The sequence below is a fragment of the Giraffa tippelskirchi genome, chromosome X (genome assembly GCF_054371585.1).
Source record: "Giraffa tippelskirchi isolate mGirTip1 chromosome X, T2T-mGirTip1v1.2.pri, whole genome shotgun sequence".
In the NCBI taxonomy this organism is placed as follows: domain Eukaryota; kingdom Metazoa; phylum Chordata; class Mammalia; order Artiodactyla; family Giraffidae; genus Giraffa; species Giraffa tippelskirchi.
The window spans coordinates 4253893-4267309 of NC_137289.1; the positions used below are offsets into that span (position 1 = coordinate 4253893).

At 41.7% G+C, this 13417-nt stretch overlaps 1 protein-coding gene across 1 annotated transcript; it reads right to left on the reverse strand.

Annotated features, from left to right (window-relative positions):
* Positions 1–1138: 1138 nt before the first annotated feature.
* On the reverse strand, positions 1139–12078 carry VMA21 (vacuolar ATPase assembly factor VMA21). The gene is made up of 3 exons (XM_081564602.1): positions 11888–12078; positions 5551–5660; positions 1139–4992 (listed from the first exon to the last, which is right to left on the reverse strand). Exons 1-3 carry the CDS (start codon positions 11938–11940, stop codon positions 4850–4852), a joined length of 306 nt encoding a protein of 101 aa, XP_081420728.1. The 5' UTR covers positions 11941–12078; the 3' UTR covers positions 1139–4849.
* Positions 12079–13417: the final 1339 nt, after the last annotated feature.

Consider the following 13417-nt stretch of genomic DNA (forward strand, 5'->3'; position numbering starts at 1 on the left):
TGTACACCAGTTTTCAGTTAACGTAATTCATTAGTAGTGAAGTGAAGTCAATATGGTCAAGGACCCCATAAATTCTGATTGTAAACTAAACCTTCAATATAGCATTGCACAGGATTCTATCTTTGCCTAATAAAGTGCCTGCTACTTTAGGCCTGCTTTATACAAACATCAAGTCCAGCATTAAAAGCATACATGTATAATTCTGTGTCCAGTGGCGGTTTCAAGCTGTCTGTGTCAGAGCACAACCTGTTGTAAGTATGTATTTCCCCCACCCTCCCAAGGTTCTGACTCAGGCCAGGGTTAAGTTTGGGCTGTAAATCCCACAAGGAGATTCCAGTGGTTTCTGTCTCCTGAGCTCACAGAACATTTTACATCACATATTTCTGTATATAAATTCAATTGTATGTAACCTGTACATTTGGATATGTAGATGTCTCAAATCTTTTTTGGAGTGGATATTATTAATGAGAACTAGCTGGAACTCTCTGAAGCACAGGAAGCAGCTGGAATGAGTACAGCTGACCCTTGAACCAAGTAAGATTAGGGACTGGACCCTCCCCTCAGTGGAAAATACTTTAACTCCCCACTTCCACCTGCAGTTCCCCATCTGCAGCTTCAACCAAACTCTGAGTGTTCAGTGCTATAGTATTCACTACTGAGAAAATCTGTGCATAAGTGGACCCACGCGGTCCAAACCCATGTTGTTCAAGGGTCAACTGTACAACCAACAAGTGGCCTAGAGGACAGAGGAACAGGGCACTGGCATGAGGGGCTGGCATGCTGGGCATTGCCAGGAACTGACTACCCCTGTCTAATAAATTAAAGTAGCCACAAATATTTCCCAACCTCACTCTGAAGCCCATTCACTCCCAAATGAATTTTCTTAAGCCACAAGGCAAGGAGCTGCTGTCTTTCCTCCACTGCTCCACCAATTCTCATGGGCCCACCAAACCCTTTCTGTCTCAGCATCCCTCAGAGCCCCACCCGCTTGAACATCTCTGGCCTACATTTCCTGCACAAAAGCTTACCCTTGACAGCTCTGTTCATATCTGACATGGTATAAACAGAGAGGTAAACAAATGTAAAAAACTTAAGAGGTTAATAAACTTACTATTAATTGAATGAGGAGACATCAAGGTGGCATTATGAACACTTTTTTAATGACAACAGATGGTAAATTTATACAAATTACAGGTTAGAATATAACGAATACAAAATCCATCCAGATAACAGTTAGAAAAGCATCACTTACAAAACTAAATCTGATTCAAGTGGCTAAAGAACTCAAGCCCCCCATTTTGATAATTACACGCAGCTTTTAAGGTAGCGCATCTAAACTCTGCCCCTTGTCAGGGGACTATTCAAGACTACAGCATATTCAGTGACTCTAAAGCTCCTAACACTTATCATCAAGGTCAGGACATCTGGTAACAGGTTCACTAAGCAAAAAAAAAAAAAAAACAAGAATATGTGAACGTTCTTTGCAAACTGTAAGGTGCTGTGCAGATGTTAGCTATTGCTATTATTACTGTTCAGTGAGATTTCACTGAACTTGAGAAAAAGGAAGACTAGTCTGTGTAACTGACAAATATGACCTATAGAACATCTTCAAAGGAATGCAGTTATTACTTTCAAATACACGTAGCAAACAAACAGGTAAGGAAAGTGTGGCCAGGAGTGATGGTAAGCTGAGGAATTCCAGACTATTTTAATGAATATATAAAGGATTAATCTGTTCATCTGTTACATGTAATATATATCATTAGGATCCCAAAGTCCCTGAAAATAATTTATTTTCTCAGGTGACCCTTTTTCCCCTGCAAAAAGGAAAAAGAAATCTTGTCAAGTTATGAGTACGCTGCTTCAGTCCAGCTCTAGCAAAAACAATCTTAAATGTAAGAGTAGAGTCTGAGTTAATAAAGTTGTACTCTTCTGATGGAGCACAGAGTATCTGACAGTGGAGATATCTGCTGCTGACCTAACAAGTGACAATTTCATTTATAAAATGGGCCTAATAGTCTACAACTTCACTTGAGCATAAGTAAAAGAACAAACATGAACTTGTCTGGAGACAAGAAATATACACTAGATACATTTAAAACAGGATATAAATTCTCATGTACCTTTCATCTTTACTTGGGTACACTTATCTGCTTTTACTGGTGTCCTTGGGTAGACTAGCTGTATATATAAAATTTATATGAAAATGGAAAATAAACACCAAACAAGTCAAGCAGTTGCTTTGGGGGCAAAGTTGATGAGATCTTTATGATGAAAATAACCTTACAATATATTTCTGTTAGATTCCCATGAAACGCAGGTTGGTTGTTGTTGCTGTGTTTAACAGAGGGTTTAAATTTCTTCAGTAACAACTCAAAAGTAGATTCTACTGTCACATGTAAAATGGGATCCACTTGAGCTAATGACATCAGATGCATTCTACAGAAGACTATTTTTTAGCACAATGAGAAAAGAGATTATATTCTGGGGGTCAAAATGGGAGGTGAGGTGAGGTGAAGGTCATGTGTTAAATCAGTAGCCTGTACTGACACTTCAAGTTAAGACCCCTAACTGAGGTTATTCTTACAATCCATTTTCAAACAATAGTGAACATAGTCCTACCTTAATAATATTTATATAAGGGCTCAATTGTAGCTTTTCTTTCTATACATCCTGAAGTATGTACATTGTACAAGAGGAAATCACTGAGACATCTTGAAAAATAAATCTATTTGTCATATACCATATTATTTCAACAGCAGCAAACTAGTGAGTTAACAGTTAAAACCTTAAGAAAATATTAACTGGTTTAAAAACAAGTGTTTATTGTAATAATTCCATATATCAACCTTAGCATCCAAGTCTAACTTTCAAATGCTTGGTACCTTTTCCAAGAGGAAATTATGCTGCTTTTGCATGAATCCCTAGTTTAAATACTCGCAGAAAAACACCCAAATTATCTACTCAGCAAATGTCTGAAATTAAACAAAATAATCCAACACTGAACATCAATATTTTACAAATAGCATAAGATTCCAAAAGTACAAGAAAAACCTTGGCATTATAGAAAAAGAAATTAGGTGGACAAATTCTAAGTACAACAAGACATCTAAAGAGGGGACCATCTAGAAATCTACCATATAGTACATTAGATTCAAACTGGAGTATTTCACAATTTCATATTAAATTTGTACAATTGTATACCAAAACTGTAGTCTTTTTAAGAAAACATGTTCCATTCAGAATAACTACTTAAGACATTTAAACTGCAAATAACATTTAACTAAAAGCAGGAATAAAAAATAGTCCTACAATAATCATTTTGTTTTTTCTTGGCAATTAAATAAACACAAAAGGCTTCTTGGCTTTTATGCCTAACTACATCTCTGCTCCTTTAGTCCAATTCCACGACACCCAAAAGTAGGGGGGAACTAACAAAATCCGTGATGGCAAACACTCACAGCAAGGGCCACTGTATGAGGAATTATCAATGACAGAAATACATACAATGAAGTATCTAGTTAAAAGAGTAAAGGTAGAATGTGCTCTTTAAGAAAACATCCAATAATCACTCATCTGAAAAAAATGCGAATGGACACCAGATAAAATTGGCAGATTCTGAACTTAAACCAAACTGTTACTGTGTATCAAACTAGCATTCAGAAATGAACACGGATGTAAACCAAAACAGTGGTTATCTCCAGGTGGCCACACTACAGGGAATTAACATTTTCTTCCTGTTTTATTTTTTTATTTTTATTTTTTTGCCATACATCTTCCTGTTTTAATATGCATTTTTCCCTGTGTGTTTTTAGATTACACACAAATAGTACCAAGTGGCTGGAAAGAACACAGACTAAGGATACTAAAAAACAGGGTCTTTTTCTATCTGAAAGGACCTCAAGGATTATCTATACATATCTGGGACATGACAGCACTGATTAAGAATTCTAAGAATACTTCCTGGGTGATAAAAATAATAGATTTTCATGACTGTTTACTCTAAGTATGCAAAAATGAACATATTTAAATGCAAATTCTTTCATATACATTATTTAAAAGTGGGAAAAACCGAGTTTACACAACCTCCTAATTAAAGTGTAAGTTCACTGTTGAATGATAGAGCAAAGCAGACCATTAAAGAGCAGGAGGCTGGCCTGTGAGAGGCCTTTAGGGAGCAGGCCAGGTGCCCAGGCAGCTACCTCTCTGCTTTGCTATCTGCATTCTTTAATAAACCCAGTCCTTTTATATGAATGCCTGTGATTCAGCCTAGTTTCCCCATGAAGTAATGTAATGAAAGATTTCTACTGACTAGGGATTACTACTACTTTCTGCAAAATTTCTCAGTGACACTCAGATTAATTCCAGTGTCCACAATTTAAGCAATTTTCAACAGACATTTACAACCCAAAATCTAATGACTTGGTATTTTCATGACAGTCAGGCAAAGTGTTCCAGCGAAAAATAAAATTTAGATTTGCTCCACTATGTACATCTGAATACAACCAGAGAGTAAAACTCAAAGCCAACTAAAAGACAAAACACTATAAAACATTTTTTTTTGTTGTAAGATAATAAAATTCTTCCCAGAATAATGTATAATTAATTTCACATACTTATTTGTAACCAATTTAGCTTTTCCAAATTCTCATTTGGAAATGAGACTCAGACAATTAAAACTGATGATACAAGGCATTGTTTTAGAAGGATCAAAATTTACACTGGTCAAATGTGACTCCTCAAGATTGATTTTAACAAGTTCTTTCAACTTTATTGACATCATCAATATCCCAGATGGATTTACCATTTAAAAAAATCAATTTAACACTATCAAAAGGTAATGTTCACTTTAATCCTGTTTGCCTTCACGCCACTGCCGTGAGCCTTCATTCCAGGCCACATAAACAAAGAGGGCCAGCACCACGTGGACGGCGACCACCGCAACAATAGCAGCATAAAAATAGCTGTCCCTATTGGACATCCCAAAGGCGCCTATCAAGAGAAAAAAGTTTCCATTTTATTCCAAAATATAAAAATCAAAACATATTGTTTTTATTAGCTATATATTTAACTAGTCAGACAATTAAAAAGGAATACTTTGTGTGGTGATAAATCAAGTATTCATGTAAAGATGTGAATACCTTCTACACATGAAGAACATTATTTTGAATGAAAACCACAATACATCACTTCATCTAAGGACTCTGACATAATAAAGAGGGCTTTATTTTCTCTTCCTTCCAATGTCTGCCAGCAAGGGTACATTCCCCCAAAGTCCTCCTCCCATGTCAACCAAATCTCACTCTCCAGGGGCTGTTAAAAGAAAGGATCCACAAGCTATCGCACAGAAAACCATAAACCAATATGATGTCAAACAAATAACTGAGTGATGAAAAATTCATTTCATGAAGATTCATTACAAGCAATGGGATTTTGAAAAGCAAAACAGAAGCAAGTCAATTATCCAGTTTACAGATATAAAGAGATCATGAGAGCATAGAATCTCATATATAGTTAAGGGTGAAAATGTCTTTTTATGTCTAGGATTACCTTCAAAAATGTATGATTTAGTTGTGAAATATAACCCAATAGGTACAGTGATCATTAAAGCTGTGAAGAACAGGAGCGTCTTCAGAGTGGATGCTAATGAACTTTCGTTTCTGGAAAAAAGTAAACAAAGAGAAAATCAGAGCCTGCAAAGCCATTTTGAACTATTCTTGTGTTCGCAAATGCTATAAATACCCACAGAAAAGATGCTGGGAACCTTGCCCTTGCCTTAAAAACAGTGGCCAGAAGAAGAGCAGTGCCAGGGACTCAAAATTCAAATAGCCTAGAGATCCAGTGGCAGATCCAGCGTGAAAGGAAGTGTAAAGTGCAAAAAGTGGTTTGGAATCTCCCGAGTGCTATGCAAATATACACAGCTTACAGAATTCACAATGGAGGTAGCAAGGCAGAAGATACACAGAAAACAACTAATGAAGGTTTCTTCACAAAGCATCCTATCAGTGGCTAGCTGAATACAGTACAGACAAGGTATGAGAATAAGAAAAAGGAGCCCAGAGCAATCTGGATGCAGCTGAAGGAAACTTTGCTCAAATTTCTTTGTAATTAAGTAGCGAGAGTACAACTTAGATGGTCTTCACACAGCATGGATGCATTAAAAGTTTGACATCAAAATACTTTCTGTTCCGTGCATTCTATCGCTCATAGACTTTTAAAATCAATGGAAATACTCCAATGGGAAAGTTTTGTTCCAGAATACAATAAAATGATTCTGAAGAATGCAATCAAGCTTCTAAAACCATATGATTAAAGAAAAGCAAGTCAGATAAATGGCTACTTAAAACAGTAACAATGGGTAACATAAAAACGTCCAATAAAGGGGAAATGATTTCACAAATGATGCTTATCAATACGGAACCATTAAAATTAATTTTGACAATTATTCAGTAAATATCTATGTGACAAATCAACAAGGCAGATTACACTGTTTTGATGTATATCAGCGGTCTGCCAAATAAGCCCCGAAAGGCCCCTTGCCTACTTCTGTAAATAAAGTGTGCCTACTTCTGTAAATAAAGTGTAACTGGCATGCAGCCACACCCGCTTGTTTATGCATCACCAAAGACTCCAGGGAGCTACAGAGACAGAGCTTAGTAGTGGTGCCAGACCACATGGCCCTCAAAACCTAAAATATTTACTATCTGGTCCTTTCCAGAAAAACTCTGCCAGTAATATAGTGAAGTGAAGTTGCTCGGTCGTGTCCAACTCTTTGTGACCCCATGGACTGTAGCCCACCAGGCTTCTCTGACCATGGGATTTTCCAGGCAAGAATATTGGAGTGGGTTGCCATTTCCTTCTCCAGGAGATCTTCCCGACCCAGGGATTGAACCCGGGTCTCCCACATTGTAGGCAGACGCTTTACCGTCTGAGCCACCAGGGAAGTTACACAAAATACTTGCCTACCAGGCAAATCATATGTAGATGTCATTTTATAAAACTAACATTTGTCTACCACAGTATAACAGTATAACATTTGTCTACCACAGTATAATAGTATAGATGTATACTATTCTAATTATATTCAAAAGGTGTGCACATGAAAAAGGACTCCAGATTAATACACAATAATAAAGTAACTTTCCCACTTTCAAATATTCCTTAATGTTGTTTTACCCACTTTTCAATAAGTAGATATATGTCAGCATTGGTCCCATGCATCATCACAAATGATAACACTACTGACAGTGAAGCTGTAGTAAGCTTCCAGCAATCCTGGACACACACACACACACCCTCATCCATATCACCGCAACTGTTACATTTAAAAGCAGTAAGCTTTTATCCTATGGGCTTTTATCCTGAAGATTAAAGGTCCCTTTTCCCTTAAATCTAACCACTCTCACACTACCTTGTCAGGGATAAAGAAATTTTCCTCTACTGTCTAGGTTCTTTGTGGCTGGTCTAAGAATTAAATAGACATGAGACAGATTATCAGGAGAAAATCAAACAAAGTTTAATAACACATATACATGGAAGAGACCCAGAAGAACTGAGTAACTTGCCAAATGGCCAAAACCCTCGCCTCAAATATTGTCTTCAGCTAAAGACAAAAGAAGATGCTGTAGGTAGGGGCTTGGGACTTCAAACAGGAAGAAGGCAATACACATGGAGATGGAAAAGCAGATGTGTGGTCAACAAGTGTTTCCTAAGCCATGTAGAGTCTATAGGGCCCAGAGTAGTCTCTTGTTTCTATGCCCTGTCCCCCAACCCCACCACAACTAGCCCATATTCTTTGCAAATATCTCTGGTGACAGCTCTCATCCAGCAACAGGCCCTCTGTCTAAATTTTTTCAGGCAATTAAGGGGAAGGTCAAAGTTTCTTCCTGAGTGTCTGGGGCCTTGACTGTTTTCAGTTTGAAATAATCTGCACATCAAAGAGACATTTTGGGGCGGCAAGTGTTGCTCCTCTATAACCTTAACACATGTCTAAATTTATGTTCATAGTCAACACTTGAACTTAATTCTTCCTGGTAATCCTCAGCAAGAGGTTCCAGTTTTTATCTACATCTCTATGAAGAATACAGCCCAGCCATCAAGGTCCTTTCAAAATATTAAGGTACCTCTCCTCTAGGCGGAGAAGGCAATGGCACCCCACTCCAGTACTCTTGCCTGGAAAATCCCATGGACGGAGGAGCCTGGTAGGCTGCAGTCCATGGGGTCGCTAAGAGTCAGACACGACTGAGCGACTTCACTTTCACTTTTCCCTTTCATGCACTGGAGAAGGAAATGGCAACCCACTCCAGTGTTCTTGCCTGGAGAATCCCAGCGACAGGGGAGCCTGGTGGGCTGCCGTCTATGGGGTCGCACAGAGTCGGACACGACTGAAGCGACTTAGCACTTAGCACCTCTAGGCAGCTTTCCTGATTATGCCAGCTGGAATGATTCACTGCTCTGGGACCCAACCACACTTACTTCATGCCTGTTATTATAGCACTTAACATGACAGTTTGTGTCCCAAACAGTCCTGCACATTCCCTTGTACCTCTAGAAAATCCAGGAAAAGGAATTCTTATAATTGTATGTATACCATTACGGGGGGGGGGGGGTTCTGGCAGCCCAGAAAGAAAGGGAATATCTTAAGTTTACACCAATGGTCTACAAACTTTTTTGACTGTGTAATCCATCATTAAAGTTTTGAGCACATACCCCCATATAGGCATAATGATTTTTAAATAAATTATCTATACACATATTAGTCATGGAGTCTTTAAAATATAAAAACAAGGAAAAACAGACACTAAAAATGTTAAGGTTAAAAAAATTTATGTAGAAATCTGTTTTCTTTCCATACTTCAAAGAAAGACCTTTTAATACATCCCACTTTAGTCATCACTGAGCTATACAATTCTCATCTAACACACCTAAGCTTCCTTACACTGTTTTCTAATAGAAAATTTTTAGAAAATTTATCTTCATCAAGAATGAGTGCAGTTCTATAAAAATACAAAAAAATCATGTCCACAGAAAACAAAAAAACACTAATTTGAAAAGATACATGCACTCCAATGTTCACAGCAGGATTATTTACAATTGCCAAGACACAGAAGCAACCCAAGTGTCTATCAACAGATGAACAAAGGAGATGCAATACACACACACACATGCATAATACATACAATGGAATACTACTCAGTCATAAAAAAGAATAAATGCTGCCATTTCCAGCAACATGGACAGACTTAACAGGCATTATACTGAGTGAAATAAGCCAGGCAGAGAAAGGCAAATACTGTATGATATTGTTTATATGTGGAATCTAAAAAATACAACAAACCAGGGAATGTAACAAAAAGAAGCAGATTCACAGATAAAGAGAACAAACTTAGTGATTACCAGTGGGGAGGGTTGGGAGGGGCAATATAGGGGAAGGGGAGTGTGAGGTACAAAATATTGTGGAGACAAGCCACAAGGATGTATTGTACAATACAGGGAATATAGCCAATATTTTGCAATAACTATAAATGGAGTGTAACCTTTAAAAATTGTGTAAAAAATTAAAAATACATACATACATACAAGAAGTCAGTATCTGGCCAATTCTTTTGTGGACCCCAACAAAAATCTTGGCCTTCACAGTGTTTGTGTTTTTGGTGTGCAAAGTTCAGATCATCTAATCTGATAAAGAAACAAAGCTTGAGAATCTAGAGAAAGGGAAGGTTAACCAGTTCATCTGTTCTTTAGATTATCTCTTGAATATCAACTATCTGGCCTGGCTTTGAGAAAAGTTTATTATTGAAAAGAGAATATCATATCATGAGAATGTTTTAAAGCACACAAAATCACTTACGATCCCACCACCCAAACACAATCTTTTCTGCATGTTAATTTCTAACCCCACACACTCTACATATAGCATATCTCAACAACTTGCTGCTTGTCTCCAATTCCTTCCTACCTCTCTATCTTAAGCCCCCAAAATTTGACTTTCAGTCTCTCAAATACAGGACTAAGGACAAAGCTAAGCATACAAACTTTTGAAAACTAGTTTTTTCAAACTTCCTTCAGTGTTTATATGACATTTTCTCCTTGGCTTCCAGCCACAGCCCACTACAGCCAGTAGTTTTGCTGGCACAATCCAGCTTGGGTATAACCCGCTGAGGTATTCTAAAACAAAGCAACTGAGGTCATTCAACTGATTTCTCCTATGTATCTCTGATTGAGCCTTATTAGAAAGGAAGAATTCTAACATTTAGAGTTAGAATCAGCCTCACACAAATAATTGAGGATTGTGCCCCCACTCTGAGAACCATCTAGAGTTTACCCATTTCAGATAAACTTCTGAAGCAAACACTAAGCAGATGAAGCTTACCATGTTCCCCTTTATGGCAAGGCCTATACTGCAAGTAGATTTCACTGCAAATTGCATGCGGAAACACTAAAATCAGTCTAGGAGGGGTATACTGTATTTTAAGTATACTTAATATAAATATTTGTTGGAGGCCTCGCTAATAAACAGTAATTAAAAAAAAAAAAAACACCTACATCGCCATTGTGCGAGTGAAAAAGATCACCGGGGCTCCAAAGATCGTGGGCTCGGACAACTGCTAGCTTTCAACACTTAATAACTGTGCGAGGTAACCCTGTGATATTGCGCAAGCCACTTATCCTGAGTCAACTTAATTGTTTGTAAAAGAGCAGCAAACTAAGCACTTTTACAATTCTGATAATGTATATAACAAAGCAGGTAAACAATCTGCCTGCAAGGCAGGAGACACAGGAGACGTGGGTTAGATCCTTGGGTCGGGAAGATCTCCTAGAGAAGCAAATGGCAACCCACTCCAGTACTTCTTGCCTGGAAAATCCTATCGACAGAGGAGCCTGGCGGGCCACAGTCCATGTGTCTCAAAGGGTCAGACACGACCGAGCGACTAACACACAGGCATGTAAAACAAAGCACCTAAGCTGGGCCTGGCGCACACACACTGAATGGTAGCTAAACCCCTCCCCACCCTCTGACCTCTAGAGGTATCATGGGCCAGGCTAGTCCACCAGGACCACCTGCTCTTTCCTCAGGTTCCTTCTACTCAGCCACCAGCCTCCATCCTACTGACTCCCTGAGTGAAGTAGACTCAAACCCGGGGCGGCCCTTTGTCCCTTCCATTCGTTCACTCATGCTGCTGCTGCTAAGTCGCTTCAGTCGTGGCTGACTCTGTGCGACCCCATAGACGGCAGCCCACCAGGCTCCGCCGTCCCTGGGATTCTCCAGGCAAGAACACTGGAGTGGGTTGCCATTTCCTTCTCCAGTGCATTAAAGGGAAAAGTGAAAGTGAAGTCTCTCAGTCGTGTCTGACTCTTAGAGACCCCATGGACTGTAGCCTCCCAGGCTCCTCCGTCCATGGGATTTTCCAGGCAAGAGTACTGGAGTGGGGTGCCATTGCCTTCTCCGGTTCACTCATGCAGCAAACATTTATTAAGACCTGACGATGTGGGCCCTGCAGGGGTCCCGGAGATGGAGAAGGCCCGGTTCCTGTCCTCAGGGAGCTCACCCTGCAGTGGGGAGAAAGGCTGCAGACAGCAAGATCGCAATAAAGACAACAGAGAAAGAAGTGCTAGGCCAGAAACAAGAGCTGAAGAACCCGCCGACCTAGCCACCCTGACCCTGGGTCCCTCGCTCCCGAGGGAAGGGCAGGGGCCCGGCGTGCAGACGATGCAGGCCCCAACCTGCTTCCCCGCTCTCCTCTAGCCCGCAGCCCCAGCCCCGAGGGTCCAGACCTCACGCCCACCCACCGGTCGGCCCGGGCTTTCCCTCTCGCCCGGCTCCCGGCCTGGGCCAGTCCGCCTGGTGCTCTAGGCCCCCGCCTGACTCCGGCTCGCTCCGGACTACCTGAAGTCGGACGGCTGCAGCGCGTTTAGCGCCGCTTTATCAAGGCGCTCCATGGCGTCGCCACGCCTGCAGCTCAGACGCTCAGACGCCCAGGCGCCGGCTGGGCTCCGCAGTAGCGCTCGGTCGGCTAAGCGGGCGACCGGTCCAGGCGGGCCACGCCGGAAGTGCCGGCGAGTGCCGGGCTGTGGGCCGCAGCGCGCAGGCGCGGCGCGCCCAGGTGACGCCCGGCGGCGGCGGCGGCGGCGGCGGCGGGCGCAGGCGTGGTTGGGAGCCTGCAAGTGACTTACCGGGCAGGGCTGCGGGGTGTACGCCCTGCTAGGAGCGGCCTGCGCTCTAGGAGCATGCCGGGCGAGTAGCCCAGCCACTCCACGTTGAGCCGGGACTTGCCTCGCAGCATTGTCCTCCGGGTAGGGCGGTGCTGCGGCCGCCCCCTGAGCGCGCGCGAGCAGCTCTTGTCTCCGTTCCGGCCCCTGCCGCCGATCAGTGGTTGTGAGGCGGCTGGAACAGATGATCTGCCAGGAAGGACGACCAGGCGGACGACTGGGCTGCTAGGCAACCAAGCAGTTTCCGACGACAACAACAACACAAAAAAGCAGTGCACATTATTCCCCAGCCCTTGAGTAAACGCCTCATTAATTATTGCCCGCAGTGAAAGTCCAGCCTTGGGAAGCTGGGAGGAGTTAGTTTAGCACTCACCCGAGAGTCTGTCAAGCTAGGGAATGTCAGAGCTGAAAGAGCTCTTGCTGAGAGTGACTGTTCCAGGCCAGACGCTGTGGTGATCCTAACTTCCACTTAAAGTTAAAAACATATTTTGCAGCTGCTCAGAAAGCTGCCAATGAGACAACAGGGACTCAAATAGTAAGGGACAGATGGGCCTCCAGGGCTGAGCAACCGGAGAGAAGTATAAACGAAAAGGGTGCATGAGCCTAGGGTCAGGCTTGACAAAATTAGGTTGCCACTGGCTGCTAATAAGAGGACAGCCCTTACATGGTCAACGCCTGGAAAGGGCCGCTGACCACACATCTATTTTCTGCACCGCATGGATACAAAGACCGCATCTGAAATCATGACTAAACCAACAGCTTAGAGCTGCCTTAGGGGCTGTGGACTGGAAAGCAGGAAGCCTCGGTTTGCGTTCTAATTACTAAAATTGTAATCCCTCTCTGGGCCTCATCTAGACCCTTGGGGTTGTAAGAACCACCTAATGCCAGAACTACAGTAGTATTAGAGAGACTGTAGCTAGTAGGTTGGCAAACTGTGGCCAGTCTGCCAAATACCTACAGCATGTCTGACACCTGTTTTTCTACAAGGCGTGAGTTAAGAATGGTTTCTCCACTTCCCTGGTGGCTCAAATGGTAAAGTGTCTGCCTACAATGTGGGAGACCCGGGTTCGATCCCTGGGTGGGGAAGATCCTCTGGAGAAGGAAATGGCAACCCACTCCAGTACTCGTGCCTGGAAAATCCTGTGGATGGAGGAGCCGGTTAGTCTACAATCCATGGGGTCGCAAAGAGTGGGACATGACCGAGTGA